The sequence below is a fragment of the Gracilinanus agilis genome, chromosome 5, assembly GCF_016433145.1.
Source record: "Gracilinanus agilis isolate LMUSP501 chromosome 5, AgileGrace, whole genome shotgun sequence".
NCBI classification, from domain to species: domain Eukaryota; kingdom Metazoa; phylum Chordata; class Mammalia; order Didelphimorphia; family Didelphidae; genus Gracilinanus; species Gracilinanus agilis.
In genome coordinates, this window is record NC_058134.1 from 14723432 (window position 1) to 14736607 (window position 13176).

Sequence of the window (13176 nt, forward strand, 5' to 3'; positions counted from 1 at the left end):
ATCCTCCAAGAGGATGGCAGTCTCATGGAAAACTAATACTAAAAGACTTAGGTGCTTTCCACAAAGCTGAAGACAGTATGGTCCAGTGGAGAGTCTGGAATCGAAGGGCCTGGGTTCAAACCCTGCCTCTGATTCTAAGTGTCTGGGTGGTCTCCTAGATGATGTAGAGTACGCCTCTAATCCTCCCTGACCCTCAGTTTCTGTCTCCTGGACCAAACAAGTTCCCAGATCCTAACTAATCTAATCCTTCCAGCCTTTCAATTCTTAGACAGAGCACCTTTGGGAGCCCTCCTCTGTCCTGCTCTCACTGTGTCCAGTGGACAGAAGCAGAAAATGCAAGTTCTCTTCTATTACTAATGGAGTATAGAAAATACAGAAGGAAATTTGCTCAAAATGGGGCCCCTCTTCAAAAAGTCACATTTCCTTAATGGCAAGGGAGAAAAGAGGAATTTTAAACTGAAAACTCACTTTGGGGACAGGTCAAAGGCCAGCTGATCCATATTTGTTTAATTAAAATGGGAATTCATTTGCCAGGTAAGAAGAGGCAAGCCCTAATCATGGAGAAGAAGTGTTTTTTTTCCCAAGTTTTCCAAGATAAAGCCTGATTTTTTTTTTTAAGCTCTCACCTTCCCTCGTGGAGTTAATACTGTGTATTGGCTCCAAGGTAGAAGATTGGTAAGGGTGGGCAATGAGGGTTAAGTGACTTGCCCAGGGTCACACAGCTAGGAAGTGTCTGAGGTCAAATTTGAACCCAGGACCTCCCCATCTCTAGATCAGCCACCCAGCTCCCCCATAAAGCCTGATTCCTTTTTTTTTAAACTTGGTTTCCAAACCACACCAAGAAGCACGAGATCAAAGGGATGGACTGCTGGTTAGTGCCATGCTCAAGTCTGAGCTACTGAGTCCCAGCATCCTCCTCTTCCATCCCAAGCACTATCCTACCTGCTGTACCCAGAAAAGGGGTTCCCAGGTAATACTTATCTAAGGCTTTGGGTATTTCAGTTTCAAAGCTCATTATGTGTCTAACCCACGTCAGGCACTATTCTTGCCAGTGAAAATACCGAGACTGAAATGAGGAAAGCAATGCCTGACTTCAAGGGGCTTTGCCTGTGTGTGTCTCTCTCTATCTCTTTCTCTCTCTGTGTCTCTCTCTCTCTGTCTGTCTCTCCTTGTTGCCAAGAGAAGAGATCAGAAGGGAGACACAATCAGAACTGAATTCCTTTGAAAACGTTCCACTTTGTAACATGGAATGGCAGCAAATGGGAAACATTAACCATTTAGAACCAAGTCATTTCCGGACAGAAGGGAGCTAAGAACAGAGAAGGGTCAGGAAAAGCTTCAATTCTGGTCTGACGCCAACAAGGCCAAATCAAGGGAGTCCCAGAGCGGGCGCGTGCAAAGGGACGGGAGGAAGAAAGGGGATTCGTCACATGATGCTTTGTTACATCATAGGTAAGACCCAAAGACCCTTCTGGAGACCTCCAGGGGAAGAAAGGCCTGGGCCGAGGCCCTCGGTTCCATGGCCCAGAACTAGCCACATTCCCAATTCCCAGGGACAAATGCAGAATCCTGGGCCTGATGGTTCCAAACCAGCTTCCCGCCAATCCCATTTCTCAAACCCAGCGTCATCCTAAGTGCTCTGAAGCAGGAGACAAGCCGCAGCGCTGCCAGGTTAATAGGTCACGTGCCACCAAAGCCCCCAAAACTCAAACCAAAATCGCTCTCAGCTCCACCGCGGTCAAGAAAGCAGCACGTTTAGGGTTCAGCTTGGGTTAAGTCATCGTTTGCAAACACCACTAAGGAGAGGCATGACAAGCTGCGCTGAGGACACACGTGCCGAGGGGGCCCCCTCGGCTCCGGGGCCCCCTCGGCAACACTTGCCTCCACCCACGAGAGGAAGAGGAGGAGGAGAGCCGGGAGCCACAGGATATTGGAGTCTCCTGCAGCTCGAGGGCAGGGAGCCAGCGGGGCACGAAGCGCACGCCCAGAATTCGCGTGGCTTTCAGCAGGACGAGCCCCACGGAAATTAAATCTAGCCTTCCATTACGGGGAGAAGGTTTTTCCTTCTCTTCTCTCTTACCACCTACCCATGAAGGAAATCTCTAAATATTAAGATTGGCTCTTGGATAAGGCACAATAAGGCTATTTAGGGCTGCATGAACAGAGCCTCCAACCATTCTGCAGGTCCCTTATTCCTTCCCACTGGGAACAAAAAGCTTCAAGGACCGTCATGAGATTTCTAATTATAAGTCAAGAAAGCTCATGACTGGAGATTTCCTCATTTCCTATCTTCTTTGTGAGAGAAGTTAGGAAAGTAGTGAAGTCGTCACCATGGACTTTGTAGGGCTCTTGGCCAGCTCATCAATGGCAGTCAGAGGAGGGTGGAGGAAGCCATTCGTTTGGCAATGTTTGGTGCCGCCATTTTGGAGGATGTCAGATTTAAGGCTGAAAGAGCCCTCCGGAGGTTGGCTAAGCCAAGCCCCGGCTTCTTCTCGGCACAGGTAAGAGGGAACGAGTAGGAAAAGACCGATGTGTCCTTCTTGGTGCTTGGATGTCCTGCCTCTCCTCCTTGTGCACACACATCCCCATCACCTATCAAGGCCACACTAACACGTAGTGAGGAGGTTAGTTCTTGTGGCAGAGACACATCCAAAGCACTCACAATTCATCTCGACCACTTACCTTCCAGCAAGGGATGAAGACGACTTGTGTACCGAGGGACAAGGGCCCACAGTACAAATCAACCGTCAGCTACACACAAGTAAAATGGCACTTAGTGCAAGGCTTTGGATCCTTTTATTCTTCCCATCAAAGTGAATATAAACCAGTTCAAATTACCCCTCTAATAAGAATGGACACCACGCAAAGCTCGAGGCAACCAGTGCCATCTAAACACACGCAAAAACACACACGTACACACACGCTGTTATGGAGAACGGAACGCTGGGGAGGCAGCTTGCTTTCTGGCAGGGCTATTCGAGGCTAAAGCCGCAGAGTCCCAGCTGAGGGGTCCCGTTAGTCCCAGAGACCCGCTCCATCTCCTCTTAAAGTCCCTCCTTCTTCTCCCATGCCCAAGGCTGCGAGCCCTTCTTAACACCAAGCTAAGACTCTGAAGGAACGACTGCCCTGCTTTCTCCCCTTCCAGCCTCTCCCACCTCCAACCCAGCCTTCGTTCTACAACCACATTCATCTTCCTTTGGGTTCTCGTCTACTCTAGTGCCTTCTGGGGATCCTCATCTACAGAGCGTTCGGGACCTGACGCCATTTGGGGCCGTAACTTCTATTACCCTCGATTACCTTCCATTAAGGGACTCGACCCATGTTTAGGAAAGAAAAGGGGAATTCAAAGATGAATAAGGTTTGAGCCTGGGTGATGGCTGGAATAAGGCTATCATCAGTGGAATGAAGAAGCTAGAAGGGGAAGGATGGTGGGAGGGGGAGAGAATAAGAATCAAGGGGGGGATCTCCAAGACACACGCTAAGAGGGGGACTTCGGTCCTGATGATTTTTTTTCTACTTAAAACAAAAAGTCCATAAAGTCCCTGAACGTGCAGATGGCTGGCCTGTTCCAAGTCCTAACAGATCTTTGAAAGGTGTCGTTTTGATAACATTTACCAGCTACAGTGACACATTAACACAATTCTCAGAACATAGTCCTTATCTCAGTTTTATGAGTAAAACATGACAAGTCTGTGGACTTTAGGACCCAAGAACACAGAAATGCACGACTAACACAATCCCAGTATTGGCTTTTGAGCAAACTGAGATGATGTTTTTTCAGGTTCATGTGCCGCAAAAGTGGAAATCTTTGCAGGCACTGGAGATACAGAAATGGATGCAGAGAGGAAAGGAGAACCAAGTGGCTTTGGGAAAAAAGTGAGAATTCATCCATTCAATGGAATATAAGTGCCCTGAAGGCAAGGCTGTTTCACCCACTTCCCCCTATGCCCAACAAGATACTAGGCTCTGAATTTGAATTCACTGTCTGAATTTGGAGATGACAGGAATATGCCAATTACAGACTGAAAACAACTTGATAAAGGAAAAAAAGACCTCGGAGAATTTGAGGGGAATGTCCCAGTGACCTGCAGGTTATGCTGTGTTTGAGTTTCTTCCACTGCAAAGAAAGAACTCAGAATGTTCAAACTCTAGGTTTAACCGAGTAAATAAGTGGAGTGACTAGAGCTGAGAGCCATTTTTTCTACTCCCAAGGGCAGGATTCTTTCCATTTTCTACTACAGCCCCCAGTAAAGGGTAGGGGGAAGATTTGTCTTCTTTCTACCCATGAAGGGAGCTAGAAATTCACTGAGAATATGCAAGGAGAAGAACAGGAAGGCTACTCATGGGCTACACAAAGCTTGAAGAGCAAGAGTAATCAAGGGAAATGGAGGAGAAAAATTTGGTAGATATCCCTGAGATATATGCTATGATGTGATAGTAGGATTAGAATGGAAAAGTACTTTATTTAAAAGGCATATATTAGATTTTTAAAAGATAGTAAAGTAACATTGTTTTTCAAGAAAATGTACTCCTTTGAGGAAGTTATGAAATAGGATGGATAAATTTGGGCAAGGACCAATGGTAGGAAGAAATAAAAGGACTGTCATAGGGCTGAGTTGAACATAGTCCACCGAGCCAGAAGGAATAAATGAATGGTGAATTCAAGAATCTAATCACAAAGCTAGTAGAGAGGCATGCTATGGCAATGAAGAGTGATTTTGACTTTTAAAAAATGCACAAGGGGGAGCTTGAGAAATTCTAGTTATATCCTGAAGCAGGTTCTATTCTCCACTTAGGACCAAATTCACCTTATTTCCCTATCGGTTCTCAGGTATCTGTTCTAGCAATTAGTGGTTCATCCTATCCAAGAGCCTAAACTCAAATCCTACATTTCAGACTGTGAAGGATCCTGTCAATCTCACTGTGACGCTTCCCCAAGCCAAATTTCACAGCCTGCCCAACTCAGCATAAACACCAATAGCCATTCACCCTAATATCCATTCACCCCTGTCAATAAGAAATGTCTGGCACCGAAGGAGAAGCCTTGGTTAAATTTCTCAGGGAATTTAACAGGGAGGTAATTTTATATATTAAAAATCTAATATATGCCAAGGCATAGCACTTGCCTTCTTGCTGATTCCTAAAGAAGAAAAGCTCATTTTAAGGCTGCTGCTGTGGCAGGTACCCAGACCATACAGACTCACTATTGCCCTTTCCAGAAGCTTCAGATAAAAGAAAAAAAATGCCACTTTTCAGCTCCTAAGGGGTATGCAGATAGGCAATACAGGATATCGCTGGGGAGGGGGGAGGGGAAGAGAACCTGCTTTGGAGTGGAAATTTGACTTCCAGCTCAATTTCCCATCTATGAAATCAGAGTGGATGACTTCAAGGGTCCCTTCCAGCTCTAAACAGAGTTTCCTTATTTAAAGAGTGGGTGTCCCCTCTAGCAAGCCTACCTCTTTTATCATTATTATTGGAAATAATTTGTATTTGTGCCCAATTTTGTCATAGTATTATAGGAAATTAGTTGTCTGGGCTGCCAAGAACTAGAGAAAACATCATGGCTTGAAGAAGGAAGAAAACCAAATCAAGCTCCCCAAAGCCACACATTAACCTATCACTCCCCAAGAGGATAGTGTCTAGGATCAGGGGAAGCTTGGCACTTTCTGTCCTGAAGAAAGGTATACACGATGCTAGTGACCACCTTGTACAACAGGTGTGCAGAGTCATGTGTTTGTACACGTTCTCTGCCATCCCTTGGGTGCCTGGAACCAAATGGGACGTTTTTCAACTTCAAGTGACTCTGCCCCCTCTCATGTGCTAAGTCAGGACAGAAAGGACCAGAGTCTAAAAGATGAAGGAGAAAGAAGGAATTGTTTCCATGTATGGCTCCATCAAGGGCTTCTAAAGAGCCTACTTCATGCCAAGCATGGTATTAAGTCTCAGTAATTTGGTTTCTTCGCACTGTGATCTTGTACCAATCGGGTCAAACACCTCGAGCCCAAGGCAGGGGTTCTGAACTGGGAGTTCCTGATCTATTAAAAATATATTTTGACAATTCTATTTCCAAACAATTTCTTTCCTTTGTAATCTTATGGATTTTATTTTCTGCATTTAAAAACATGATTCTGGGAAGGTCTCCATGGGCCTCACCAGGCTGCTCCAGGGGGCTGGGGCATAAAGAAAGGCTTTAGAAGAGAAAATAAGTAAATAATAAAAAGAGAAGCCCAAACCACCCCCCCACCCCCGGGGTTATAACTTAGAGCTGGAAGGAGAGAGCCAGCCAGTCCAACTCGCTGACTTCCCAGATGAGCAAAGAGCCATGGGGAGGAGGAGGACCTTATGAAGTGACCCCGCTGTTGCCCTGGTTCACACCTAGGTGGGAGGGAGCAGAGCTAGACCCCAAACCAGATCTGGATCTCCTGGTGCGACATCTGGTGCTCCCCACCCAGTGCATCCCAACTCCCAGGATGACACCATTGTCTGGCCCCTGTCTAATCTGCTGTCACACCTTGTTCCCTGTGTATATGTATAACTGCATGTTCTCATCTCATCTGGCCTGAGCTTTGTGATAATCCCAAAAGGTAGGAAAACCACTCAGGAGGATGTGGGGGAAGAGGCAGCTGGATGATAAGCATATGCATTTGCCGCGTTCAATTCGAAGAAACCAACCCTCTTGACCTGGCTTTTTCCATCTCCTATGCTAATGTAACCTCTCCTGCATCTGTTTCCCCCTGGGTCACCTCAGGCAGGGTGGAACATATGCACAACACGGCTTCCCATCTCTCAGTGGAAGCTTAACCAGGACATGGTTAATATTCAAGCCGAATCCGAAGGAGACAAGATTCAGCTGGCCACCAACATCTGGAGGGGCAGGAAAACCCATGCAACAGGAGCAGGGACCAAATATCCCCTCCAGTGGTCTGGCTGGGATGTTCTCCGAGGGAGACTGATAGGAAGGGCTCAGCTGAGATCTGACAATAAATGGGGCTCTGCAGCTGGGGAGGACAGATTTCAAGTCTAAAGACCTGGCTTAGAATCCTGGTTCTGTTACAGATGAACTAAGAGCAGCAACATGCTCTGTATGGGTCAAGCTTTCCTTTCCAAGTGGCCAAGACATGAAATTCAGCCTTATAACCCAGGGACACCTTTTACACACACACATACATACAAACACACACACACATACACGCGCAAAAGAGGCTTCTTTGCCTTCAAGAAAGCAAAGAACACAATAAGGAAACCATGGGGCTCAGATCCCAGCCTTCCTATAAGAAGTCAGTCATCTTCTTTTGCCCTGATTACAAAAGAAACCACAGCAGATTGGCAATGGTCCCCTAGGACATCCCAGAAAAAAAGTCCTGTGAGGCACAGTCCTGTCTATCTATAAAAAGAGGCACTTTTTTTGAGATCAAAGAGGAGACAGCTGCTCGATGGACTCACAGCCTCCCATTCCAGTGCCCCATTTGGAAGGGAAAAAATCTTTCGAGAAATGCCTGGCTTGCGTAGATGAGCCAAAATGTCCCTCCACAAATACTGAGAAAGTCTTCTCTCCTCCAAAGACGGAAACCTAAGCTGCACCACACCCCTATTTTCTATTTCCATTTCAAGGTTGGGCTCCACTCCTAACCCTGTCAGGGCTCAGCTTACCCACAAGTGCTCTAGCCCAGGAAGAGAGAAGAGAAGGAACCGCCTTGGAGACAAGGCAAGAACCAATGATTTCTGAGCTGATCTCAAGCAGGGGGGCCACGAGGCAAAGGGGTCTCCCAAGCTGCCCCTGCCCAATGCAGAAGCCATTTTAAATCTCTGTCTTTAGAGGTTTTCTGCTCCTTTGATTCTTTACCCCAGACCCCAACCAAAGTACAAACAAAAAGTGAGGTGGAAGGCTCCAGCGTCAACCTTCCCAGCTCCCTAGAGCTTCCCTCTCTCTCCCTGACAGACTCCCTTCTGTCGCCCTTGCTTGCCATCGGGGGTCATTCTCATTGTGTGGAATTTGGAGATCCCCAGCTCCTAGGCTGAGACTGCTTCCCCCTACTATATGATCTTAGAAAGAAGCAGTATGTCCACAGAAATTTACCTGGACAAAAAAGGGGGGGGGCTCTTTTTTCTAAACCTCTCCAGGGACTATCTGCACCATCAATAAAATCCCAGAGGTAATGAGAGAATAAGGAGAAAATGTAGGTGATATAAAAGCAAGAAACAGGGCTAAAAATCCATTATAAGACATAAAAATTAATTGTAAAAACTTGCCCTTTTAGAGCATATAGTTAGCATTTAATAAATGCTGGTTGGAATAAAGGTGTGCAGATCTCTTTAAATCCATGGTCTCAGCTGAGATCCACCTTTTATACCTAAAAGCACTGAGACTTTGAGAAGCAAATGGAGTGACTTGCCCAGGCTTGGTCAGGATGGGAGGGGGTGAAAGTTGCTGGGATTTGAATGCAGGTCTGTCATACTCCAAGGTCAGGGCTCAAATGCCTTTGCTTCCCTTTGGGGGAGGAGCTGAAGCATATTTTATTTGGGGACAACCTTAGAGAATTGTAGAGTTTGGATGAGTAAAGAAATCACAAGAGAATTTTCATTCTGGAGCAGTCCTGTGTCAGGGGTTTAGGAATTATTTTATTACAACTCAGGACTCGTGCCTTGCCTGAAGGGCATTCTGCTCCTTTAGGACTTTTTATAAGGCTCAAAGGGGAATGGAGGGTGTCTCCCATGGTGGGGTCACTCAGTTATTAGTAGCTCATCCAATATAGTTCTGTCCCCAAAGCACTATCACATATCCCTCTTGGCAAGTCCCCGAGGGATTGAGATGTCTAAAATGGCTGACCGGTCAAGAGTCTGACAAGTGATATGGCCAAAAAGACATGTGCTTGGGGCCCACTGGTTCTCACTCCTTTAAAAGGAGTCTTGGCTGCTCTCTGCTCTGGGCCCCCCTAGCTTGGCCTCTTCCCCTCCCCAGACAAGTGTCAAATGCAGAGCCCTGGTGGCGCCTCGAGGTGAGGTCAGTAGCAGAGAAAAAGCAACACCTGCTGTCTTCCCATAACCCTCCAATCCATATGTCCTGAAGGTGCCAGGAAACAGTGAACAAACTCCTCTGGCAGCCACAGACGCTCCCCAAAGGGGCCCCATCAAATGACTTCTGGGGACCACATTGGAAATGCCCTTTCTCCCCCTCCCACCTTGTAGGACGCCCACTTTTGTCCCCAGCCCAGCTCAGAAGTCTTTCCTGACCCCAACTCTCCAAGCCTTTGCCTCTTCCCCTGAGAGCCAGGTCACTCTCTTTGCATATATTTTAGATGGCTTTGTGTCCAAGAGTGGGTGACCTCTTCCCCAGTGGCATATTAATCCCCTCGAGGACAGGGGATGCTGGGTTTTAACTTTGAATCTCCAGAGCCTAGCACAGTACTTGGCACAGAAGAGCGACTTCAGAAACGGTGAATTTAATTGAATTAGAATATATTTTGCCCAGAGGAGGTGTCTTGGCCAACTAGAAAGTGGTGCCCCAAGCAGGAAGATGTTGGTCCATGCCTGGACATTTAAGTGAGAAAAATCCTGAAAAGAGTCACTCCCAAGGTGGGGAATGGGAGGGAAGAGGAGACTCAAGCTCTGCTAAGGAACATACTAAAGAACCCTCCATCCCTTGCCCTATTAGGGCACGGAGCCCGACGTAAGGGGAGACGAAGGCTTTTTTAAACTCTGCAGAGCAGCCAACATTCCACAGGAATATATAGGTGTCCCAACATAGGGCTTAGACACCTCACTGGTAAGGAATACCATGTGCATTCCTTCAGCTTCTTGGACAACTGCATGGAAAATGGTTTTCATGGGGGCTGGTCTTCTCCTTAAGGAGAAGGAACCACAGGCAAGGGAGGGCCTTTTCCGAGAAAGGGCAGAGGGCTTAGACTTCCACCCACCACTAATGGGGGGGCCTGGAGGGCTCAGAGCAAGCTCAGGGGGGCCACAGAGGCTTCTCCTTCCCAAGAGCCTCACACCATGCTCTCTCCAAAAGAAGGCCAAGCAATGGTGGGGCCACTTTCCCTTGAAATGGGATGTTTTAGCTCTTATTTCCCAACACACATTTGATAAATATTTGTTATGGTCAATTATTATTCAAGACCAGCAATTTTGTGAAGTTTTTTTTAAAAACTGTGGCCTAGAAGTGGAGTCCCACATCCCACTCTATGGATCTGCTTGTGACTTGACCAAGACCAGAGCCTAAAGAATTTTAATTCTCTGTGCCTCTGTTTAGCCAATTTCTACAAGGGGGCACTACCTGCCTGATGTTGCTCAGAGAGAAAAGTAGCAAAGGAGGGAAAATGGTGATCAAAGCCACTTTGGAAGAGTTCTATTAGACTCAGGCAAATATAACCACTTCTGTGGGTCTGCCCAGTCAAATAACACCCAGAAGGATGAGAAGGAGACGGTCATTCTCCAAGACAGCTGTCCAGAAGAGAGAGCTCAGCAATCTAGTCCCTGCTGACAGTGTCCCCCTCTTCTCAAAGGGCAAGGTTCCTGGTTGGGAAGGCCTGGGCTCAAATTCCTTTACTGAGTTAGAAAATTCCAGGCAAGTCACTTCACTTATCAGCCTCAATTTCCCCACCTCTAAAACAGGGATAATAATAACCTGCAGAGGATTGTGGCGACACTCAAATGGAAAACTAGGCAAAGATTTCTGGGCACCCGTGTGTGCACAGGTCAGCTATCGTTATGCTCTTATTCCTGAGGGTGGGGTGGGTAGGAGGAATAAACAGATCACCTTAAAATGAAATTAAAATGGTAAAATAAAATATGCTACAGGTGTGTCTCCAGAGCAGCTGAGAAAGATTAAAAGGCAAGAATGCAGAGCGATGGGAGGCATTATTCCCCATCATCCTGCTCCCTGACTGCCTCAGATGGGAACTCGCTCCAATTCGGAAAAAGAATTCTATTTCAATGCTTCTTGGTAAACAAATAAATGCTGCCCAACCCTGAATCTCCCGCTGGTTCTCAAGGAGGCTTTAAAATGTATGACCACCTTCAGATAACCCAGTGACTTGGAAAGGGCAGCTCCCTTTAGGCAGTCTTATTTACAGCTAAAGTAGACCAGCTTGGAGTTTTCAAACCTGGATCCCTTTGGTCTGGCTTGCTACACAGAGAGCAAAAAGCCAGTAGCTTCCCTACATTGACCTTGAACTTGGGATCTCTCTCAAAATTGGCCCTAAGATCCAGTCCCAAAACAAATGCTAAAATGGGTGTAAACACAGCTAGAGCCCCGGAAGCAAGAATTCTCAACCCATCATAAGGGCAATGATTCCATTTGACCAAATCAAATCTTCTCTCTACCGGTAAACTGGTTGGTCCTTTCCTACAAGGATTACCTCTAATCTATAGCCCTCCTTAAAAGAAGTGGTGGCTCACAATAATTGTAATATAAAGGAAAACCTCCAAGAAGTTGAGTGGCCCCCAGCCTCAATGGCCAACGAATGCTACAAGACTTTTTATTGTGTTATTTTAAACACAAAATTTTGTGCCACTACCAAAAAAAAAAGTCCTCCCCCCAAAACTCTATACAGCCCATTATCAAATGTCCTTTGGAAGGAGGAAAAATTACATTAAAAATATCCTAAAATATACTTAGAAATATTCTAAAAGAAGTAGCCAAGGGCGGGGGGGGGGGGCATTTTGGGTTGTTTTGTTAAAAAAAAAAAAAAGGGTGGGGGAGATGGATTAATCTGTTTCCCTTCTATAAAAAAGCCATTACAACTTCACCACCAGCACCAACTTTTCACTGTAGCCTTCCTTGCTTAGGGTTTTTTGTTAAATCTTAATATCACAATCAGAAGCTTCCCCGGGCACAGATCCTCATTCAAACTGCTTCTGGCCACGATCTCTCTAGAGACACGCCCAATTAGCCAAATGCCATCATTCTGGGGCAAAATCAAGTCAGTAACTCTCTGTAAGACCCAAGTCTACTATTTAAGTTTTCTTTGAGTTTAAAGAAGATGACTGAACCCTCGCTCGGAAGATCTGACATGGATGAGCCTCTTGGTCAAGGAAACAGACAGCATCAAGGAGTTGGCATTCATTCACTCGAGAAATTCGTTTCAATATTTGTTTAAACACACAACCCAGAGAGCAGAAACCAAGGCAGTGAATGGTTGCAGGAGACTAGCTTATTCCCTGGCACCCGAAGGCTCCCACCCACTGCTGAGCCCCAAGAGCTAGAATGAGGCGTATCTGGGTTCTAGCAAAAGCAAGAAGCCAGGGGAGTGTCAGGGAAGGCTCAATGCTAACAGAATCAAAACTAACAACTTAAATTTCAAGAGAGGAATTCTTACCTCCCACTGCAGATGAGGAGGGATGTTTCGAATCTGGATCTTCCGGCTCCTGGGGAGGAATTTTAAAAAACAAAGAATTAGGGGGTATTTGGGGAAAAGACATGCCCAAAGTTTCAGCAAACAACATTTTGAAATGACAGTGTGGCATCTTCCTTTGAAAATAATATCATCCAAATTGGGGGAAAAAAAATCCCGGACTAGAAAAGAAGCCAAAGGAGAGGAGGGTAGAAAACCCACAACAATGCAAGCCCAGAACAAAGCAGCCCCACATCCTTCAAGTATTCACATATAGAAATGTAGTTTTTGCATGTCAAGGCAAAGCCAGTCTATACACACCTTTGCCTCTCACCCCCCCTAAAGCCCAACTCAACGTTGTTTTCCAAAGGGCTAGCTAATAAAATTCTCGGGATCCGAGCATGGATCACGAAAAGCACAAACACAATCTTCCTCCCCTAAATGTAAAGGGGAGAAAATCCCCGACTGGTCCCCGAGTTAACAGTTTTCAAAACCAATTACTGCATGTGAAGCAAGGTATTGGGAATACAAGGACAAAGAAGCAAAAAGAAAGGATGCCTCCCCTCAAGGGACTTTCTCTCTAAGGAGAGGAATACAATTTGAACCCAGACCCACAAATACCAAAATGCTTTCCTAAAAGGGGGAGCCAGCACTGAGAACTGGAGGCACCAAATCAAACTCAATTTTAATGATTCTTTGTAATAAGAAGTAATCAGGCAATGGAAAAAAAAAATCAGAGTTAGCAACAAAATCCTTTCTTAAAAGAACCTGGTTCAACAATTACTAAGTGCCAAGCCTAGCTATGCCAGGCATCACAGGCGGTATGGAGATATAAAGAGATATA

General features: G+C 46.0%; 1 protein-coding gene across 1 annotated transcript in view; it reads right to left on the reverse strand.

Moving 5' to 3' along the window:
• Positions 1-13176, reverse strand: part of IGF2BP3 (insulin like growth factor 2 mRNA binding protein 3) — a 101854-nt gene that overhangs the window by 58279 nt on the left and 30399 nt on the right. Inside the window, exons 3-4 of the mRNA XM_044678857.1 lie at positions 12318-12366; positions 2683-2751 (exon numbers count right to left, since the gene is read on the reverse strand). Coding sequence (XP_044534792.1) covers positions 2683-2751; positions 12318-12366 — 118 coding nt within the window. The remainder of the gene's footprint in view (positions 1-2682; positions 2752-12317; positions 12367-13176) is intronic.